The 23,690-nt window shown below is 39.3% G+C and overlaps 1 protein-coding gene across 1 annotated transcript in view; it reads left to right on the top strand.

Moving 5' to 3' along the window:
• The first annotated feature begins 1,478 nt into the window (after positions 1-1,478).
• Positions 1,479-23,690, top strand: part of fndc3bb (fibronectin type III domain containing 3Bb) — a 47,405-nt gene continuing 25,193 nt past the window's right edge. The window contains exons 1-4 of the mRNA XM_079447786.1: positions 1,479-1,613; positions 9,510-9,652; positions 9,742-9,817; positions 22,759-22,835. Of these exons, the coding sequence (XP_079303912.1) occupies positions 9,545-9,652; positions 9,742-9,817; positions 22,759-22,835 (261 nt within the window). The 5' untranslated portion in view covers positions 1,479-1,613; positions 9,510-9,544. The remainder of the gene's footprint in view (positions 1,614-9,509; positions 9,653-9,741; positions 9,818-22,758; positions 22,836-23,690) is intronic.

The following is a 23,690-nucleotide window of genomic DNA, read 5'->3' as shown; positions in this document are numbered from 1 at the left end:
TGAATGTAGCAAACGCTTTTATCAAACGATACTTAAAGCATCAGATTTAAAGCATTTCACATTTTGCCTTAAGAACCAACAAAACAAAAGGATTAAAAAGTTATATTTACAGCTAAATATAGTAATCGCGATTAGAGAAAAGAGAACAGCATAAATTATGTTTTGTTCCGAGCAACATGAACAAGGTTAAACAATGTAAAGGATTTCATGAAATGTTGAAGATATATCGACTTTTATTTTGAAATGTTCCGTAAGGCTCACATGTAACAGTTTGCAAGTCGTCACATAACATGGGACATGAGTTTGTCAGGCCAACTGTAAAAACACTGCAAAGGTTTAAAAAGGTTTGATATGTTTATTTCATTTATAACACCCCCATCAATAATATTATCTAATATAACCAAGGAGACATCTTCGGTTATTATTTTGAGATACTTCACCTATAAACTTGTCATTTTGATAATGCTGACGTAGTTGTCAAATATTGCAAGCTTAATATGTTAAGTTCTTGGTAAAATACCTTGTTTTAGTGCAATAATACTTTATAAAGCTAAAATAGTTTATTTCACGACTATATTATGTTTGACCACTAAGCGGCGCTGCTGATTTATTATTACAAATTTTACATGCATTATTGGTCAAACTATGAATGCTAGTTTTATTGTTTATTTTGTAAGTTGGCCCATACCTGATTTCTTATTCGACATGAAAGCAATGTCTCTCAAAACTCTGTATTTTGGAAAGTGGAATATTGCCATTTCCACAATACATTACAAGAAACATGACATGAATCAGCATTTTAAATCACAGTTATGACACAGGATGAGTCAATAGAATGTGATGTAATGGGATTGAGGATTTGATTAGATTATTGCACCTCCAAGCTAAAATCATTAAAGGTAAAAGTGGTTTATCACCAAATCCAGTGTGCACTTTGTGTGAGGATGTGGAACCCAAAACGGGAAGTTAATAAGTTTGTGGAAAAGCATGTGATTTTGATGATAAACCATAACATCTCTTGTTATTTCTTCAACTAACATACTTCCATACTTTACATGATCATGTATGTTTATGTCATTATAGTAGTTATAGAATATATTAGTTTAGAGTTAGACTTTCAGGTCCCACATAACTGAGGTTTCTTATTGTTTTATATATATTTAATTAGGCCTAACACACAATAATAATTGAAGAACGCACATGCACAATTTAAAAAAAAATACTTGTAATCCTATATATTTTGGTTACATTATTCATGAATGAATCAACCCAACAATAAAAATGAACCAGGCTTTTGAAGAGACGTGTAGGAAATCATTTTCATTTAGTGCAACTGTTTGATTTGATCTGAAGGTAAATAACACTCAAAATGTACATTATTCCCTCATCTTCATCTTCAGACGGCTGTGTTATGGAGACAGATGGTTTGAGGCTGTACTTGGTGTAATACGGTAAACTTTTACACCCACCCATGTGCTCTTCCACATAATTGACATGGCGGAATTCCACAATGGTCTGGTCCACTGTGGACTTCGCAGTAAGGGAATGACATGCTTTCTATTTCGGGCATTTAGGGACTAACGAATTGATAAGCAAGATTCATTGAATCCGAGGTAAGTAGTTGCGGGTTTTCAGGGTGTGAAAGGGGTAATGTAGTTTCCGAAAAGCTTAAAACAAAGATGTTTGTTAAAATGCTTTAAGTTGCAGAAAGCGCCGACACCGGCTGACTCTGATGGTAAAGGGAAGTTTTGAGTGTGAATGGGAAACGAAACGAAACTTTGTTCTCTTATCGCCTTTACAACTTTTTCGTGAGCTAACTTTTAAACATGTATTTAAGGCTATGAAATGATGCCATTCTAGAAAGCAACGTTGAAGTGACTTGCTTATCCTCAGACGCATCTCGAATAGGTACTTTTACGCATAATCGGACAGTTATGAGAGGATGGTCTTCTTTCTGACATCTTTCCCGGAAAATTCTGGAATTCCACATTCATTACGAGACAGTTTTGTCAACACAGAGGGCTGTTTCCTTTAATCTGGTCTTTTAACAGTAATGTGCCGTTGCGCATTCAACTGTTTTATAACACAGCAGCGAGGCTAACAAAGGTTGTTTGATTTATGCCAAGTGACACGTCAATTCCAACAGCACATACGCAGTATGCCTTTGAGACAAAGCATTAGCTAAATTTCGTAACGTCTGAGTTGTAACATCACAACAATGGGAATGACGCGATGGATTAAATGGAAAATTAAAAATAGCCACTGCGCAAAACGCAGAAGTCCGAAGCGCGCTCCCGCGATCAACAACAAAACTGCATACGCGTCCTACTGGGAGCGTTCGCGAAAGTAAATATGTGTCTCTCACGTGCTTTGTAGACGGCTTACTTGCTTTTTGTTTGATACTTTCGCCATTTATTGTATCTCTTTGCACTTGTGTTTTGGTAACATTGTTTCTGTATCTTTCGGTTTTGCACAACCCGCAAAGGTCACTTCAGGTGTTGTAGTTTTGATATGAAAAAAATTATTTCACAGCTGACAATAAAATGGACTTTTGGGGTATTTTAGAGAAATCGTGCTTGTGGTTTTTGGAGGATTTCGTGGACCGGATCTTAAAGCCGTAGGAAACCCGATCCCAAATATGTGACGTCATGTGACATTCCAGAGCGAATCTTGAGGTGCAGAAATCTGCATTTACACGTCAAAGACCCGGACTCTGGCTTCAGACCTCATCTGTGTTGAGGCAAAGTGTATTTCTGTGCATTGAGTTCAGAAAGTTTCATATCAACTGTAGATATCAGCTGGTCCTCGGCGAAGTGTTGGATCCAAAAGTAAAACTTAAACAGGAGTTTGCATATCGATAAGCACTAAAGTATGCAAGTAGTGACGCCCTGAATTCCGTCGTGAAAGAAATGGAAATCTCTGTGGGCAAATTGTGACCACTGCGCGAGCATTGATTTTAGTGGGGGAGCATCTTGCACCCCCGTTAAAGTACACAGGCCCCTCCCAGCCCTGCAGCCCTTTGGCCCCAAACTCAAATGTTAAAAGAATGCGGTGCTTGTGGAGCTTTTCCCATTCCATTCCTTGGCTCCATTGCCCATCCTGACGATAAGAAAATATTCATGACAACATGCCCTCTTTAGTCGAGCTTTTTTGTGCGTAAAGACAAAGCTTCTGTATTTGTCATTGCCTATATTAGGCCGTTTGTATTTGAAGAAATCCGTGCGTTTTGTGTATCCTGTACTCTTGTGTACACCTGGTTTAGTCTTCTCCAGTATTCCCTCCTGTCCACTTCCCTGCAGCCACTCCAATGGGTCTCCTTTGAAGAAACCTGATGTTATCTGCAAACTTAGGTCAAAGAATGCTTAGGCATTTGTGCTAATGGCATAGAGAAGTCAGATGCTTGGCTCCATTTATCTCCATCGTTTCCTGAGAGGGATTGTAAGGATCTGTCAGGACACCTTTGTTGTTAATATTGAATTATTGCTATCGCCAGCTAACCTTAAGGCTCGGCTTTCTCGTAGGTTTTGGAGATAAACTCATGGTACATTTGGGGATAATTTAGGAAAGGCTTGTAGGGCAGAAAAGGATGGTTTTATTGGTTAAAGGGTGATTCACAAACTGGGAATTACTGGGAACCTCGGTCACCGTCATACCCTTGGGCCCCATTCATCATTCACAGACATTCTCAGCATCCTCCACCCCTTGCTTTAATAAATATTTTGCTTTCAGTTGCACAACTTATTTCTGGTTGCTGAGACCAAACATTTCTATTCTAACTAGCCATCTGTTGCTGGAGGCAGGATTTATGAGTGGATGGTGGTCGATGTCTTATCTGCTGATCTTCAAAGCAGGTTTCTCCAATCGTAAGAGAGAGGGCAATGCTCAGATGAGCACTTCGTGAATTGGGTGACCTATTAAGCGGAACTTCCTTGGCCTCAATATCCGAGGTGACTTTGAACGCTGGTGTGTATCTAAGGCACGAATGGAGATAAGGAATTTGACCTCTTGACCATTGGTAGAAGTAGAGAAAGGGAATGTTTTTGTCTGTACTTGATTATGCTCTGGTTGGCAAAGATGTTTAAATCTACAATTGGCTAATAAACGCTAAATCATAGATTACAATACGGTTAAAGGTCCGATGTGTTATTATCTAGAGGCTCTATTAACAGAAATGCAATATAATATACATAACTAGGTCATCAGAGGTGTATCAAGACCTTAAATAATGAAGCATTATGTTTTTATTACATTAGAATGAGCTATTTCTATATACACGCACCGCGGGTCCCCTTTCATGGAAGTCACCATGTTGTTTCCGCAGTAGCCCTAAACGGACAAACTGTTCTACAGAGCGCATTTTGTAAACAGTTATCTACTTTGGCAAAGATGCGAAAACATGACAACATCTTTGTCCTGTGTCAGCCACTGTTGTGCTTCGAAAAAGAGAGGCGTTTGTTGAAAATTCGCAACCTCAGCGCTAGATGTCGCTAAATCTCACATACTGGACCTTTAAAGATATGATTTTTCTTCTTCCATGCACAAATTCACATTGCTTAAAGTAATAGCACATCCCTAGGTAACACTCGTCTTCACAGGCAACCTAATTTAGACTGGTTTGATTCAAATCCCTGACCTTAAGTACAAGCACTATAGCGATGCTTAACTACATTGTTGAAGTCAGCTGCCGCGCCTCCACTCCTTTTCAATCTGCACTTCCTCTATAAAACTTTCATTGTGTCCCTGGACACTTTGAATTAAGACGTTGAGGGTGTGACCACGCGATTTTCTCCACTGTGACCCTGCGCAACTCCTCCGTGCAACTGGAGAATATGATTCACACAGCTTGCTTTGACCCATTTTGAGACTCCTCTCTGCTCCTCCTCAGTCCCTCTCCATCGCTCAGAGGCTGGATCACGTTTCATATTAGTATTACGCAATGCTGAATTCAGACCCTGGGAATCTCTTCTGTGTCTTCTGTGCCTCTTTTTTTTTGTCCCCGCGCTTGTGTTTGGATCTGTATGGTGAGAGTGGATGAAGTTTCAGCTTTTTAAGTTCAGCTGGGTGTGTGTAGCTGCAGTATTGTGCCTTCAGGGAGGAACCAGGTCGTGTTCTGTGGTGTCGGTGTTGAGAAAAACCTTTATGTTCTAGGAAATAGGCGATGAGGTCCTCATGCTGTCACGTAGACCAAAAAGCACTGCGTGTGTCAATAGGAAAGAAACAATGCAAATGCAATCTTTTTAATATCGCTTGTTTTTCTATGACAGATGTAATTTTACTTGGGACAAGGAAAATGTTTGATTTGCTTTCTGAGGAAAAGACCCATATAATCTTAAAGGGATTGTTCAACCAAAACGGATAATTCTGTCATCATTTACTCACCCTCAGGTTGTTTCAAACCTCAAATTTACTTTTTCCAATGAACACAGAACTGAAAATTACTAACATTCTTTCTTCATCGGAACAGAAGAAATTTATTCAGGTATGAAATTATATGAGCGTGAGTAAATGATGACAGATTTTTCATTTGGATGAACTATCCCTTTAATTTTGTCCCCGGTAAAGTTTTGAGAAGAGTTCTCAATGATGGCACAAAACAATGATGGGACGCCCGGTGTATGTAGAGAAATAACTAATTCTAAGGTAATAAAAACATAACGCTTCATTATGAAAGGTCTTAACACATCTGAAGACATAGTTATGTATATTCCCGCCAACTAGAGCGATCATCTAGACCAGACGCGTGGATTCAATTAGTTCATTATTCCAGTCTAAGCATCCAGACAGCATGTCCTGAACCTCCTCTCTGAGCTGCGTCTGGGTGCTTATCAAGCCCGGCTTTGCTCGTTTTGTGCGAGGTGTTGAGTGAAATTGGGATATTTTTAAATTGGCTGATGTCATCTGGCAGCAAACATTGAGTCAACTCCGATGGAAACGCTGAACGAGGTGAGATGGAGTCACTTTGCGGGGGGAAACAATGTGACTTGTTCTCATTCTTTGAGAATGTGTGTGTGTGTTTGAGCATGTGTGTGTTCAGATGATCGGTGCTTGGTGAATGGATGAAACGACCGAATAAAGGATGGAGGGGGAAAAAGTGATGTCTTTCTTGGTTTCCTCTGTGTTATTATGTACCATTAGTTAGATTATAGGCCTGGGTCCACATGTGGGCCTGTAAACTCGCCAGATGCAAGAACAGATTTCTTAAAAAATAAATCTGTCTTTTGGTGTGCGTTCGTGCGTGCAAGTTAGCTGTTGTTACTGCTTGGTTGCTATCATGAATGCTGTTATCAAGATGTATATGTATTTATAGTTGTTAAGGAAGTTGAGAGTTGCGTCTTGTGATTTGCGTATCATCAGCTTATTTGTAATTTTATGTTTGGACGCATGATTTGACAAACTCATCTCGCGTCTCTGTTTTTAAGATGTTTAGCTATTCATACTGGAAAACAAGAGAAAGATGCAAAAAGTAAGTAAATCTGTGCTCATGTTGAAGCAAAATAATGAATATTTAGGTCTGTGGTCATTTTCTTTTCTTTGGAGAGAAATCCAAGAAACAGTTAAAGGAACAGTTCACCCAAAAATACAAATTCTGTCGTCATTTACTCGCCCTCGAATTGTACCAATCTGTATACATTTCTTTGTTCTGATGAACACAGAGAAAGATATTTGGAAGAATGCTTATAACCTAACAGTTCTTGGCCACCAGTTTTCATTTGTGGGTGAACTGTTCCTTTAACTCAAGCCAAGGTCTCCATTTGAACTCCATTGAATCTCTATTGAGAAATCTTTTACGTTTGTCCTGTAACCAAAAAGCAATTTTCCGATGTTCAGAATCTACATTTAGTGACATCTTTAACAAAACTGATCTGTAACCAATGTCCTCTGTAAACCTTTAAGTTGAACCTAACTTCCTAATGAAGAGAGAAGTTGTTAACCAGGTAACATTTGCTTACCAGGTAACAAACAGCATCATGGAAAGCCTCGAGTTCATTTCACATATGAGACTCCGGGTGATGTGTTTTTAACCACATGACCCCTAATGGTAGTGTGCCCGGCCTCTTTGTGCAGTTGTACATTGTGACATGAATCTTGACTTTTTTTCTCAGGGGATTAAGCCCCCAGTCGTCCCCCTTCGACCCCACAAAAGTTCAGACTCCCGCGATCCTCAGGAATGAGTGGAATGAGGAGAGTGTAAAGAAGAGATTGAGGAGATGTTGGCTTGAGGGGTGAGGAGAGGGGAAGGCTTTTGGTCCCCGGGGGTCTTTGTGTGTTTAGCCTTGATTTTAGTTGGGCTGTAATTACAGGTCGTGGCATAGATCTCTGAGGAAACGAAGACAAGCATGCTTACAATGAGAAAGACGACGGGATGCTTTAGTCGCTCTCGATGTGAGATTAATTTTTGGATCCTTGCACAGTAAGCACTGCATTCTTAAAGATATAGTTCATCCAAAAATAGAAACTCTGTGATCCTTTCCTCATCCTTATGTCATCAGTATGTCTATTTCTCCTGCAGAACACAAAAGATATTTTGAGGAACGTTAAGTAACCAAACAATAATAATATTTTTGTGAGTAAACGGTTCCTTCAAGATGACGTATAAAGTAAAAAAGTTTTCACAATAAAATTCAGATGTGCATTCCTAGTCACCATGAAAGTCCCAATTTACTTTAATACACATAACAAATCACTTTCTGTTTTGAATGATTTGTCAATAAACCTTTACCAAAGGCTGTGGGTGGCGTGTATATTTACGTTTGTATTTAGAGGTGGAAGTGAAGGCATTTATGACCCAATAAAACCCCCTTTTCCCATGTCCATCTCTCACAGGGAGCAGATGCTTCGTCTTATGACTCCTCATATCCTAAATTCAGAGAATATCATTACAAAAATGAAACCATGTTTTTCTACATCAGGTAATATTTGAAGTATAATGCTCTGCTGGAAAAAAAAGCATGACGCATGAATATGTCGAACATATTCCAAAGTGTAAACGGTTGCTTATTTTTATTGAATGAATGTGTGCTGTTGCCCTGTGATGTTTGTTTTTAAAGATTTAGATTATTTTGAAAAGATTCTTGCTTTCGTGATGTAAAATGACACAAGTCAGCTGATTTAATTACGTTATAACCTTCCCACATATATATACCTTCCCCGGCACCTGAACTTTGGTTGGGTTTTTAGGAGGCATCATGTGAATCAGTTCTGTACTTTACGCTGTAAATGATTTAGAAAAAAGAAATGCTAAACCTTCACATCAAACTTATCAGTATGTCTGTTTACATATAAATGTCACTGGAGGTAGGCATAAAATTTACGACTTCTGTTCATGTATACATGTTTTACTGTGGTGCATACTGTACTTGAAAGTAGTGTTTATGCATCTCTTTGCATGGTACATTATGGTATGTTGAAGATATCTAGATGGTATTGTAGATTTTTTAAAAGCGTTTGTTTGGGCTCATGCACTGCAAAAATAAGTAGGCATATGGTTGAACAAACAAGTCTTCTAATCCATTAGAAGATCTTTTGCTTGCTTTAGGCTTTTTTTTCACAAAACGACTGAACATCTTAAATACATTCGTAGCAGAAACAGGACATAAATACTAAGATATTCGTTTTTGATTCATTCAGGGTAGGAGTGCAGCACATGTCATTGATTTTAATATATTTTTAAGGAATTTGTAAAGCTTTCAGCCAACGTAAATATACCACAAAAATGTCTGTTGTATTAAGACGCAACTTTGTGCGGCCAAACTGGTTTGCTGTTGACTACATACTCAAAGTATGCACTTTCCATTCACCTACATAATATATACTTTCAGTTTTTATTAGATGTAAATCCGGATGCAGCCTTTGAGAATCCTTTTGTTTACCAGGGCTCTCTCTCTAGATGCCCGTGAAGAGTTCAGATAAAATGTTAAACGGAACAAACAGTCTCAATTTGATTAAATTTTTAATTCATTTCCTGGCTTTGTTGACATTTTAATGAAGTGATCGCGCGAACAGTTCGTTCTGTCTCTTAGTAATGTGATGGTCGTCCCAGCGGGACTGACACTGGTACGTTTGCCCTTTTTGTTTTAAATCCCACAGACATGATGGCGTTTTATAGCTGTTTTTTTGTCGCAACAAGACTGGGGTTAACAAAAGCTCCGTCTTCTATTTGTTCTTCTTTTCCTCTCAGCGCACACGTCCAGCTGTGGTGGAGAGACTGTCGCCCCATAACTGCATTTATATACACGTGACATCATCCTTATACAGATTACATCATCATATAAACATTGGTGACATCATGATTTCACTCCTTCCCATAAGCCAGCCCAGTAGCCCTACAATAAGACATGTGTTTTACAAGCCGTGCATGTACGGTTTGGAAGGATCTGCAATTGATGGGTCTGCTGTAGTTTTTATCATTAACAATCCACGACTGATTTGAGTTTTGGTGAAATGCTCCTTTAAGTGGCAGTGGGCTTTCACAAAGCTGTATCATTTATACTTTAATATTCTTTTTACAGAGCCGGCGTCCTTTGCTCTCTCTCAGGCTTCATGAATGTTCGTCACCATGATGATGACGGACCAAATGCTGGACCTCCCGCCACCACTGAGCGGCGAGGTTCCCATGATGCACCACATGATCAGTGGCGACGCGTCGCAGCAGGTGAGAAAATCTTATTGATCGAATCATACGGGTCTGCGTGAGGCTGTTTATTTTGTGAGGAGATTGATTGACCTTTGATCTTGTCACAGGTGATCCTGGTCCAGGTGAATCCAGGTGAGACGTTCACCATCCGTATGGAAGACGGGGCTTTGCAGTGCATCCAAGGTCGGTCTGATAGTTATTTCAAATGTTGAACTTGAATGTTTTAAGTTGCAATGTATAATGTAATTCAAACGCATTTATTGACGTTATTTGAATGGGTTTCATTTGCGAGGTTTGCATCTTGTCTCCACCAAAATTGCTTTCTTTGCGATTCAAAGGACGAGACGGGCTCAGTTTTGCATATGTTCTTGATATTAATTATTATTTCTGACTGTCTGAATGGTCTCGTTTTAGGGAGAGGTTTGTGGTTTTGTGTTCAAGCATAAAGGCATTCGGTCACCAATTCTCTCCCTTAAATAAATCTGACCTCATAATGTCTTTTTAACTTAAAAAAAGCCAGCTCAGTAAGACGAATATAAGAGCGGAGTCACAGTAGTCAGACCACAACTGAATCAGACCCTCAGAGAGTTATAATTCAATTTGTCCAATGAGGATAGCAGAATCAGAAACTGGGAGATGTTTGGTGTATGGTGGAGACAGAGCTGGTCGTTGCAGACTCATAGAGAAAGAGGGATCTTGTAAAAAGGTTCAACCCTCCCAGGTGCGGAGATGATGCAGTTGAAGGCTAGAGTAATTTTTTGGCATGTTGGGGATAAGAACTTTGTTTACTCTATGTAAGATCTTTGCCAGGTGGCCGTGTTGTGCTGGATAAGCCAAGTCTCTTGTTATTTTTTGATGTTGACTTTGCATTTTACCTAACAATTTGATGATAAATGCTTTCCCAGTGCTGGGCAGCACACAGTTGGCGCATTTGGCGAACATTCTTATCGTTTATGAAAACAATTTTGTGTAGAGACCCTACATACTGCCGTAGCTTTAGAACTTGAGAGTAAATTAAATAGGTAAATTGAGATAGATGCTCATGCTGGTCTGTTCTTTTATTTGAATTTGACATTACTTTAGTTTAATTTATTGAACTATTTAAATTTTTAAAGGAGCAATGTGGACATTTTAGCAGCATGTTGTGGTTAGGTTGCGAATTGCAACCAATGGCTCACTCCAAGATGTCTACACATTTGTGCTTCTTTGCTGAGAGTAAGGGGAATATCATATTTACGGTAACGTATTTACAACATGGAGAATTCCATGCAAGGGGACCTGCGGTTAATGTAGATAGAAATAGCTCATTCTAAGGTAATAAAAACATAACGCTTTATTGTGTAATGTCTTTATACACATCTGAAGACATAGTTATTTATGTATATATTGCATTTCTGACAATAGATCCTCCCAAAAATGTACACACTGGATCGACTAATGTTGTGGTGTGCTGCATTATGGACTCCCAGTGTAGATAGCTTTGCTGACTAACATGAGAAAATTGTTGAAATTTTCATATTCCGTGTCTAGTTTGTTTTGCATCTGTTTAGCTGAAGTGATATTTTTTAAGATTTTATCCCACGTTTGATGCTGGTGCCTCCTTCAAAACAAGGAAGTTGAAGGAGCCATTGTTTATGTTTATGAACACTACCTCCATTTCTGTATGATATATGACCTCCTGCCAGGTGATGGATATCTGGTGTGTTGAGTATGTGTCAGCCCCTGTGACACGCTTTTTTGCTGCTAGGAAAGTCACTAATGTCGCTTTTCCATTGCATAGTACTGCACTGTACGGGTCCAAGCTTACTGTACCGATACCATAATGTGACGTGTTAACACACAGATCACTGATTGGGCGGAGAGAATCGACCATCGTCATGCAACAAATGAATACGCATTTTAATACGTAATTTTGGCATTTCGTTATAAGCTTCGTGACGTAAAAGATTGAGACCCGTAACACAATGCTAAATGCTACATTAGCTTACCCTTGTGTGCCGTCGAGCAAACCAAATGATCGTTGTCTGCTCTTTGCTACAAGATTTCCCAAACTCTCTGGTACTGCCTTCCGCCATCGTGATGCTCCATTACTCCTGTGTTGTGCACGTGTTTACGTCACGTTCACAATGATGCTGCGGCAGAAGAGGCGGCAAAACCATGACGTAAGCTTATAAGCCCTACCCACTTTGAAGCGGTTCTAAACTGCTGTGGAAAAGCAAACTGAGCCGAAGTAAATTAGCTGTACCGAGACGATTCGAACTAAACCTGATGGTACCATGCAGTGGAAAGCGCCATATGTGTTAGACATTTTGTGTTAGATTAGCATTCTCACAGATGCAAAGTTGACTCGCTCCCATCAGGACGCCTGTTAAATGCGGCACGTCAGCCCAACCGTGCTCATGCACACATTCCAAAGTAATGACCCCTTTCCACTCCTCTCCACTTTATTTATTTTCTTTCTCTAGTAATTAAGTAGTTCATCTGATCTTCATTGTTTGTAGCCGTGTTGATACATCTACAAATTGCGTTCTGAACTCGTTTTATTATGTCTCCCCTTTTCCTTTTTTTAAGTAAATATGTTTCCTGTTGATGTGGCTCGGAGGCCTGTAGCCTCTTTTTGGCCCCCCAATCCCTCACCCCTTTCGAAACTTTACTCCTAAAGGCAGATGTCTAATATTAACAGCCACAGTCCCAAAAAACTGGAAAAAAAGTGTCTCCCTTCTGATAAAATGAGAGCGAGAGAACCTTGGGCAGACAGTTAGGGGAGGCCAAAAGAATGTGTACATGTGGAGATCAGGCAGCGTTAACAGATCACACCTGGATCTGCGCTCTAGTCAGGTTAACCCTGAGCAGACGGCAGTTGCCCAAGCTCTCTGGGGAGACAAAATATGTTACGGCCCCACACGCTTTTAGCATCACGCAACTCGAGTCGTAGAAAGGGTACGAGCCGCTCTCAGCTTTTGATCTGGCAGGAGAACATGCTGGTCTTGATAAATGTCACATTGCTTACCTACGTTAAAAGAAAACACTTGCATTAAAGGCTCCACGCCTGGATTTACTTTGTTGTAGAGGAGCAGAATTGCTTTAAAGTCATGGCTACAGTTCACAGCCAAGTTTAAAGAGACAGAAAAAATTACAATGGTAGTCAGTAGTGTCCTACATTCTTTAAAATATCTTCTTTTGACAGAGCAAAGAAATGTAAAAAGCAAATTGTCCTACTATGGTAGTCAATGGTGCCAAGAACTTTTTGGTTATAAGCATTCTTTCAAATATATTTGTTCACAAAATAAAGAAAGGTATAAGATTAGGATCAAGTACAAGAAGACAGAATTTGTATTTTTGGGTTATCATAGTAAGCCATTTTTAAAATTTTTCTCAATATGTTGAAAATAATAAAATATAAATTATAACTCCAAGAACACAGAGGCACTTCCATGGCACTTATTTTGTAGGCTTCACCTTATACGAATTTTACGTGTCATGAACTATTTTACGAGGCTATTTTGTATAAATTCGTATAAGGTGAATCGTACAAAAACACACAATTGTTTAAATACTGAAAGCCCCTAAATCGCCTTAGCAGTTTGACCAAAACATATAAATGTGATCGTACCAATTTGTACAAACTAGCCACATCGTAAAAGAGTCAGGAATTGTGAGTGATCGTATTGGATCTATAGACCCGATGGGGAGATGTTAACACTGGTCCAGAAGTACTCCTGGTTTTACTTTTTCAGATTTATAAGGTATTTTTCAAATGAATTCAAGATGTTTATTTAACAAATTTTACTCCGTTGAAAATGTTCTCCTTGTTGTATTTTGTTCTAACACTGGTCCAAAAGCAATTCCTATTTTGGTTAACTGTTTACTGCTTGCAAAATGGTCTATACACTCGCTGTTTTTCAAGAAAACATTGTACTTTTTAAATGATTAAATAGGGTATTGTCAAAGTTTACAAGCCTTTTTAATACTTTTTATTGTTTAGATATATGCAAAACCCAGTGACAAAAATAAAGGGCGACTAATAATAATGATGATGGAGATAGAAGGGTTCAGAAGGACAGCAGCAATATGCAAACATGCAGAAAGATTCGGAGGTCTCCGCCAGTAGCTTGAACAGACATTCAACTCCAAACAGCCCAGAGCAGGAGTTGCAGGAACAGATGGTAGTTAGTTTTATGCAAAAGCGATGCTTATTTCAAACTTTGGAAGTCAAGTGTTCAGGTTATTGTGCTATCTCTAGTTCTCTCTGTTGTCACTGTGTTTTTATTTACGGGTTTGTTTTTTATGGTATTTAGCTGTTTTTGTCTCCGTCGTCCTCATCTGGTCTGCGCTCTTTCCTGATGAAGGAAACCCCCTCTGCCACACAGATGATCACAGCAGAGCTGTAATTCCATTCGTCTGACTCACTGCGCTGAGGAACAGTGGATTTTTGTGTGCATCATGGAAAGGCAAGAAGAGAGAGAGAGAGTGTCGTCTCGGGCACGTCTTTTTGTGGCCCGTTTGTGAATCTTTTCCAAATCTGTTGGTGCTTTCAGAGTTTTGAAAGGACTTTTAAGGTTCTCCAAGGGAAATTTTTATGCTCAAATGTTGCTCTTTCGTAGCTCAGGAGACTTAAAGTCAACACGAATTCAAATATGACTGTTTACTAATGCACGTTCCTGGACTTGTGCGTAGTTTATTGGAAGAAAGTAGAAAATGTCTTTGGAATATTTTATTGAAATGTAGGAACTTGTTTTGCTTCTGTAATGACTTTCACCAAATCCCCGAAAGACTTGATGAGAAATATTTGAGTTCACCGTAGACTTTGGTGCATTGGCAAATCTGGGCTCAGTTTGTCTCATTGCATATTGTTGCACTAAAGTTATGTGCTCAGGAAACTAAGAGCAAGAGAGTCTGTTTTAAAGGGACAGTTCACCCAAAAATAAAATTTCTGTCATTTATACACCCTCGTGTCATTCAAAACCTGTATATGACACTTTCTTCTGTGGAACACAAAAATATATATATTGAGAAATGTCTCTGTACAGGCACAAAACCACAATGGAAGTCAATGGTGTGTTGGTCAGTGTTGTTTGGTTACCAACATTCTTCAAAATATCTTTTGTCTTCTGCTGAAGAAACTTGAACAGGTTTGGAATGACATGAACAATTTTGTTGAAACCAATTTCTATTGCTTGTTTTTTGGGTAAGCTCTCATATCCCAGTTCCACGGTTTTCAGACGCCACATGCTCCAGCACATTACACACTGGAACATTCCACAAGTTTGTTTTTTCCCTTCTCTCCTCCTGCTCTCATTTCTCCTGTGCTTTCTCTTCTTTTGCTGACCTACTATTTTCAGCTAGCGCTGTGTCCTGCAACAGGCTTTCTTGCCTTCATAGGGGCAGCGGTTTGCTAATCGCTGTCTCAAGTTCCAGGATAACAAGGGCACGTATAAAAACAAACCAGGCAGATTGACACCTCCGGCCTTGCCAACAGGCTGGCACAGTTTGCACAGAGAACAGGATGAGTGTGCACTTCACCAGCGTGAACTCAATAACCCCGCTGGGTTGCGCTAACCTGCGCGAGGCAACGTCACATGCTGCTTTACATTTTTTATAAAAACAATGCCCTAAACTAAAAGAACAGTTCACACAGTCGTTCCGAACCCGTATGTGGTTATTTTTTCAATGCAGTCCAAAAATGTTTGAACAATTGTTACATGTGTTTGGGCGAACTATTAATTTGTACGGCTGATGTAAATGTGTGTGTTTATCTTTAAGTTTAATTCTTTGGATGTTTTTAAATGCTTACACTGGGTTCAGGCTTCATCCACAGTAATTCAAGCACATTTTGGGCTTCTTAAAGAATTTTTTACAGACAATGGCCCCCTTTATGAACGTGACTATCCATACCTCTTTCTGTGTCTCTCTCTTTCTCTGTCTCTCTGATGAACAGTAGATCATGTCAGAGCAATGGAAACTCCTTCCGTAGCATAGAGCATGTCAGAGCAGGTCCTTGGTGGAAGTCTGCTGCTCTCGCTCCTCTTTCTATTCCCATTTTTTCTATTCATCTCATCTGTTTAGCATTTCAGTTTATAAAGTTGTATTTGTTCATTGGTTAATGCATAAGCTAATTATTAACAATAATTATTCAAATGTATTGACGTTTAAAGGGACAGTTCACTCAAAAAAAGTTTCCTCGGCCATGAGTTGTTCCAAATCTGTATACATTTATTTGTTCTGATGAAAACAGAGAAATAAATTTGGAAGAATGCTTATAACAAGACAGATGTTGCCCCCATTGACTACCATAGTTGAGTACGTTTTTATTTTTGGGTGAAGTATCCCTTTAACAAATGCTAAAAATCTATATATTCCTCATTGTTTGTCAACATTTATTACATTACAATATTTTTTGTATCAATTTTAACATTTGACTTAATTCAACATTTTATCCTGCATGTTGTTAAGAAATTGACTTTTGTGTAAATCTGCAAAAATGTGTGTATAACGCCACCTCGGTTTAAAACATAAAATTGCAGGCTACTTGCGATCTCTACGTGTGATGAAATCAAACGACATCAAACTCTGCTCTTTGGCTTACAGCGCTAATACCTTTTGCTTTTTTCAACCCTTTTCTTTTATTCCCAGTGAGTAAAAAAGATTTCTTTAAGACTCTGTTGACTTGAAAGAGAGACGTTTTTGATTTTGTGTAGTCTTTGTTTACTAAAGAATTCCCATTTGTGATGATTCTTATTTCTGATAGATGAAACCAAAGAGTCAAGATTTTGCTAGTTAGCGTCGCCAATTTGGCCCCTGCTGGTTAATGATATGAATTCAAACTGCACCAGTTAGCGAAACCATTGATGCAGACAACTGCAAATCAGAGTCCCGTCTTTTTCATTGCGTGATTCACATGAGCTTCTGCTAGTTTCGTTTTTGGCACAGACGTTGGGTGGGGAGAGGGTAAAGTTCTCACCCTGTTAATTCCGGATGAGGAGCATGGAAATGGAAACAATGCCTTGAATCACCAGAGATGGCCTGGTACGATAGCAACTCCCTGATCCAATTCTCTGAATGGGCTTTTATCACTGACACAGAGTAATTCAGGTCGTTTCTCGGGCTCATCCGCCAATGGGCTGCTGACGGTAGAAGGGGGGATGACTGGAGGGTAGCTGTGAAGTCGTCTCGTTTTCCTCCGGGGCTGTTTGCACAACGCTTTCCACACAGGAGCTGAATGAGTCCGCAGACAATTTTTATGGCACATCCTGAAAGCCAACACCCTCCCACCCCAAGCATGCTGGGAATTCACAGTCAAGCGCTACATATCCACAGGGCTTACGGTTCCCAAGACCGGGTGGATCTCCAGACCAGACTGTTTGGAATATTTGAGTTTTGGGGTCATTTCGGTTGTGTTTGGAAAGGTGGACTTTGACTACACTGTTCACTTAAATCAAAGACACTTTGAAAGTCTCAGCAAGGAGCTCATAACCTCATAATTTTCTGCTTAAAGGGATAGTTCACTTGTAAACTTGAGTAAATGATCAAATCTTTTTTAATTTTTTCTTTCTTCTGCAGAACACAAAAGAAGATATTTTAAAGAACGTTGGTTACCAATCAACACTGGCCACCATTAACTTCCATTGTATGGACAGAAAACCACCGAGAAATTTCTCAAAATATCAATTTCACAGACAAGAGAGTCATAAACAGGTTTTGAACGACGTATGGGAGAATATTTGATGACAGAATTTTCAGTTTGGGGTGAACTATCCTTAAATTATTTATAGGCAAATTTCATTTTATTTATTGGCTTTCTACATCGGTACATTATTATTTATTTATTTATTTTAAAAGAAGCCGAATTCTAGACTTGACTCAAAGCTTTTCACAGTTACACAAATAATATCTTAGAATGCTGATGGTTTTGTTATCCAATTTGTTTTGGGCTTAGTGGATGTGTATTGTCTGTTTACATTTCACAGGCAAATGTCTTATGTCGCTGTCAGACTTGACTATGAGCATGCAAAAATGCATTTCTAAAACGCCGCAACGTTTTGATCTTCAATTGGTCTCACATGCAAATTTGCATGTCAGAGTTCAACAAACTTAAACTTTTCTACCCAGCGAAATATTTTCGTACGGGCTTGCGTTTCCGATCTGACGCATCCACATGCGAATCAATGGAAGTCAATGGAATAAAAAGTCAAGTGTGACCACGGATTTACAAAAAAGACTAGTGCGAGAGCGTGTCGAATAAACACAATGAAAAAGTTGTTCCTTTGCGTTTTTGAAACCCTCATAACCAGTCTCATGTTAACAGCCTCTGTTTCAATGGCCAATGAGAAAACGGATGTTGATAGATGGCCAATCAACATACATCAAGAAGCCCGGAGCCCTGTGACTTAATACACTTTTAATTTTCACCATTGATGTTACACAATGAACAAGTGTGTGTGTGTGTGTGTGTCTGTGTTTAAAAGCAAAGTTGGAAAGGAGAGCGAGAGAATGCATTTCATTTGCAGCCAAGTGATTTTGACAGTTAAACCCACAAACGCTTCTTATTGTGATTTCAGAATATTATATGGCTCATGTTGGCAGTCTTTTTGTGCACATTCCTCTATCTTTGTAAGGGGTATTGCATAAAAACACGTGCCAAAATGTTCCAATGTTTATTGTGTCAGGAAGAGCGAACCGTCCAATCGATGCCAGCTCAGCATTCTTTACCTGGAATTTCTACATGGGGCTTTGTTGTATTTGGACCTTCAACAGGGAATGTATTTGTCCGACCGTCCGAAAGGAGTGCGTCTCGGAGGCAGTCGGCCAAGAAAGACTCTGCATTAATGCAAATATAAACATTTCATAGTAAATATTTGGGAGTGGTACACATCTCTTGCTATGAATCGAGTCTGTTTAAATGCGACAGGCTCCACTGTCTGTTATATAACTTGGTTTAGAGTTCATCAGGGGTGAGTTACAACACAATGACCTTTGCATCATATTTCTTATGATTATGGCTTAAGATTTGTCTACTTTGTCAGGGTTTAGCTGGACTATATAATATCGCTCGAATTGGGATGGAGAAGATTCCAGAGTCTTTTGAAACACAAATACGTCGTCTTGATCGGCGGGTCTGTTTGATAAACACTGGCTCTCCGGGTTGCAAGTTTTCCTCGTTGGATGGAGAGAGACCGATAGTGTTTATAGCAGAAACAATGGGCCGTGCAATCGCAGACGGATGAACACACACACACTTTCATGCCTTGTCTTGAGAAATTGAGATTTTCTATGTACAGTGTCAGCAGGAATTGTGGCCCTCGTTGGGTTTTAGACGGAGCAAAAACCTGAAGAAATTCAGATTGATGGATCGCATTAGAGTGTCCTTTAACAATTGCCTTGGTTTATATGCTCTTTCATAGCTCAAAAGATCCAATGGAGATATGACTGTGCCTCAAGACATCTTATCCACCCTTACTTGTTTACTAAAACAGATCATATTTACACACCTTGCAGAAACCTTCTGCCCAATAATAACTTTCAAATGCAACCCATTTCTTCAAGAAACATTCGTTGTCGTCTCCATGTCTGGCCAAACTTAGTCTTCCAAATTGAGGGATCTTAGAAACTGATAGTTTGTGGAAAAACGCACTTCTGCTTTTCGTGATCGAGTGTCTATATACACACATGGATATATACCCTGTCAGTCACAACTTCTTTCCCATCAATCGTTTAGACTTATGCTTTTGGCAAAGGCTTTTATCCAAAGTGACTTGCATTGCGTTGTACTTTACATTTGTTTCTGACTATGTGCAATCCCCTGGGATCGAACCCATGATCTTGGCGTTGCTAGCGCGCGTATGGCAGCAGTTTCTCGTCAGTTTATCTAAAGAAAAAGGGCTCATATGTAAGCATACCCAAACGTACACATATTGGTGGGGTATCAGTGGCCCCAGCAGGATTGAGGGGACAGTATGAAGTACCCAGCAGGCCTTGCGGTGGGGGAGAGAGCTCGTCTTTGGAGCACAAAGACTGGTTTGTTCTGCTGAAGAGGCACTCTGCTTAAACAGATGCCTGGGAATCCAGGAGCCTTCTTGCTTCACATCTTCCATCCTTTTTTCATCTTGCATCTAACATGAAATAAAGAGAGCAAGTATCTTAAGTGCTGGTGCACCCAAAAATGAAAATTCTGTCATCGTTTACTTTCCCTCTTGTCATTCAAACATCAATGGAGTCACAAATGAGACACGAAAATAGTTGATGAAAGTGCAGCTTCGATCGTTTGGTTTTGAAACAATTTATGCAACCAGTCTGTGACCTTTTAATAGCAGACTTTGGGGAATTTGGTGCATATTTTGTGACATTGTTGAGGACATTTTAGAAAATATAGAGGAGATGACTGTGTGACTGAAGTCTTTTAGGAGAAAAATCTAAAAAGCAAGAGACTTCTCGGATTAAAACGAAACTATTTTTTGCAACCAGACACTGAGAACACCCTGGCAACTCTATAGCAATGCACAGGAAACCACTTGGATCACCTTAGTAACTGCATAGCAACGCCCTGACAATCATCCACAACTCCTTAGCCTTGTTTAAGATTTGCCCAGGCATGCAACACTTACGTTTTATAAAGAAAAAAAATATGCATTTTTTATATCCCTGACAAACATGACAAGCAAACGTAATGTTAATGATTTCATACCATTTTGTTTTTCTCCAATAAAAGGGTAAAACAATCTAAGGCAGCTGTTTTATATTTGCATATATTTTTACTTATTTTTAAGCTATTTGATCATATTCGATAAATATTTCGATTTTATGTTTTAAGTGTGTTGTTTCTTTTATTAAAAGATTCAACGTTTTAGTAACTTCAAATGGATTTACCATTTTTAAATATCATGTTATTTTATTTTGAACAATGTTTATCTTGAATAGTGAGTATTGAATAAATCACCCAGCCCAAGTTTTTTCTCTGCTGTTTTCAAGATTCAAAAATGTTTTTGGCATGGTAAAGGACACTTTATATTGCAAAGCACAGATAGATTTCACACATATGTTGAATAAAAAAAAATAATGAATCTATACGTTATCTATATAAACAGTAACATAATAGTACATATTTAATATTTAGTAAAAAGACAGGATGCAGTATCAGTTTTTTGTGTTTTGGATTGGTCTCTCTCTGGGTCAAGGATGAAAGGGGTCTCTTCATATAAAGATCCAGTCCCGTCACTCAGACAGACCCCCCCACACACGGCTTTCAAAGGGAGGTCGGTGTGAGAGAGGGGGTGGCTGTAGAGTCGGGGGAGCTCGGGCTACATACCTGCGCGAGACCCTTTCCAAACACACACACAACAATCTGAATGGATTTGTTGTGCTCCGTACACGTTGCCCTGTGAAAGGTTAGTTTAAGCCAGCGTGCGTATACACTCACGTCCCGGTGAAACGACCCACACACATCGCTGTGTACACACACACCCCTTCCTCTCCCGCCCCCCCTGAAGAAACTCCTGTGAAGCCCCTTCAACACAAGCACAAATGGGGTCTTATTCAAACCCTGCGACCGCGCAGCTCCGCTGACCGGATAGATACCAAGCCTGGTATTATGGGAATCATAAGGAGTCAAGATGTGTGCTGTGATTCCTATGAGCAATTCTAGTTTCTTAATGATTCTTTAATGATTTGGTTTGTGTTTAAGAGAATATTAGGAAATGATAAATACTTTTCTTATAACGTTTACCTTCTGCAGCTTGTTGACAAATGGTGAGATTTACATTTCAACAGATGAGATTTGTAAATCTGCAAAAAAACTGTTTATTTTATGTCTCAAAAAATTAAGCATGTTAAAATCAAAACTGTGTCGCTGTTTTGACATTTAATATTTTGTATTTATATTTTATGATTAATTTGATTCATTAATCTTGATTTATTTTTAAATTGTAAAAAAAATCGTAATGCAAATCAGTAGCCGCTACGACTGATTCATAACTGTTTTTGATTCACTAAAAATAACTGCCTCGTAAGAGTCATTCATTCGAATCAAACTACACCGGGCGCGTCGCTGATTCACTGCAGGAAACATGAACTATTTTTGTACACTTCAGCGGAAGGATGCGGACAGTCAAGATCTGTTATTTCATGAACTTCAGTTCCAGCACTTTTTAAAAACTGCTCTGGTTCTCTATATCCAATATTGAGTAATAGGCCCACAGCATGCTGGAGTGAAGAGAAACTGTAAAAATCATCATGGTGATGTTGTGATTTACTATGCCGGAGGCTGTCACGCCACGGTTCCTGCGGGGTCTGGAGGAGACGGGAATGTCTAAAACAGCTGGTGGTGGGGATGTGGATTGGGGTACCTAAGAGCACAGAAACAGCGTTGAGATTTTGCTCTGGCATCTCAGGGCTTTATATTCAGACAACAAACCGTAGGTGGGGGGTGGATGTGGGGTAGAAAGGATTCATTCATTGGCATCCCAGGAGAGCCGTAACAGAGAGGGTTTGTGTGCATTGTAAATGCAACGGTGGCCGTCTCTTCCTATGGTGCACCAGTTGGACCTGATGGCTCAGTTTCGTGAAATCTAGAAAGCGTGGACCGCGGTGAGGCCATAAACAATGTCTTAATTTGTTTGTTTAACCCGATGTCACATACAGCCCTGTGGAATAAGTTCAGCTGGATAGGAGTTTGAAGACGGAATGAATTGAAGACAAGGATGAGAATTTACTGCAGAAATGTGTAACTGCGTCAGAGGTGCAGGAAATTATGTTGAATAGTTTGGGATTGATGGGGTTTGACTTCACTGTGTGTAAAGTGTAGTTTTAAACTTTTGTTACTGTCAGTTTGAATACTAAGAGCGAAGATTTTAGGGATACAAAAATGTGAAATATTGAATTGAGCAAAAGTTTATTTTGCAGTTACAGTTTGGTCTTCTAAACTTAAGCGTATTTTATTACCGGTTTGTTCCTCATAGCATAAAAGAGCCTGTTTTTCTACTGGTTTTCCTGTAGCCCCTGGAATTCTCGACTCTTAACTGTGCATTACGTGACGGAGCGAGTGGGCGGAGTCAGCGTTGTGCTACTATGTTGCATTTCATTATTTTTCTCCCTCTTTGATTGACAGCTTTCTTTTCTTTTTTCTTCCTCAGGGCCTGCTGAAGTTCCCATGATGTCACCAAACGGTTCCATCCCACCAATCCACGTTCCTCCTGGCTACGTCTCCCAGGTAACCAGCTGGAATTTATTTGGGAAGGGAGTTTGGGTGGCGAAGCCTTTCGTATACAATGAGGATGTGATTTCACCCCCATGGGCAAATAATATATCCCTTTCTCAGAAACTCCCAAAGTGCGTTTCCAGTATGAGGCTACAAAACAAACAGACGTATATACACCGAATCTGAAGTTTTACCGTGATTTGTTTGATACAGTGTCAGGCGAGAGAAAGGTCGCAAGCTGTGACATTTTAGCCGAAAGGTAAAAAACTCTTGGGGAGAGGGCGGAAAAGGCCTTTCGAGTTGTGGGCGTAGTGAATGAATGGGGTTATAATGCCGCAAAGGTCATTCCTGTAAATATGAATAATTGGCACATACCACCTAAATGAGAAGGGCAGGACCTGTCATACAGGATCCCACAGTAATTAAATTGGGTTTCATTAAACCTTGACTTATTATTATTTTAATATAAAGCAAATTAACATTTCGCGTAGTAAAAGGGAAAGTTCAGCCAAACAGGTGAATTCTGTCATCATTAATTCACCCTAATGTAGTTTAAAACCTGTATGTGACTCTTTCTTCCGTGGAACACAAAAGAATATATTTTGAGAAATGTCTCGGCGGTTTGTGTCCGAACAATGGAAGTCAATAGTGACCAGTGTTGTTTAGTTACCAGCATTCTTCAAAATGTCTTTTGTGTTCTGCAGAAAAAAGTAATGTTTAAAATGATATGAGGGTGTATAATAAGGAAATTAATTCATTTTTGGGTAAATGATCCCTCACTAACAAACACAGTTATTTTTTTTAACAACTGCAATACAAACTAACAATTAAAAGCGAAACTAAAATATATATTTGACTCCTAAACAA

This window comes from Barbatula barbatula (genome assembly GCF_947034865.1).
Source record: "Barbatula barbatula genome assembly, chromosome: 23".
NCBI lineage: Eukaryota > Metazoa > Chordata > Actinopteri > Cypriniformes > Nemacheilidae > Barbatula > Barbatula barbatula.
Note: the sequence above shows the minus strand (reverse complement) of the source record. Positions and strands in the feature narration are given on the sequence as shown.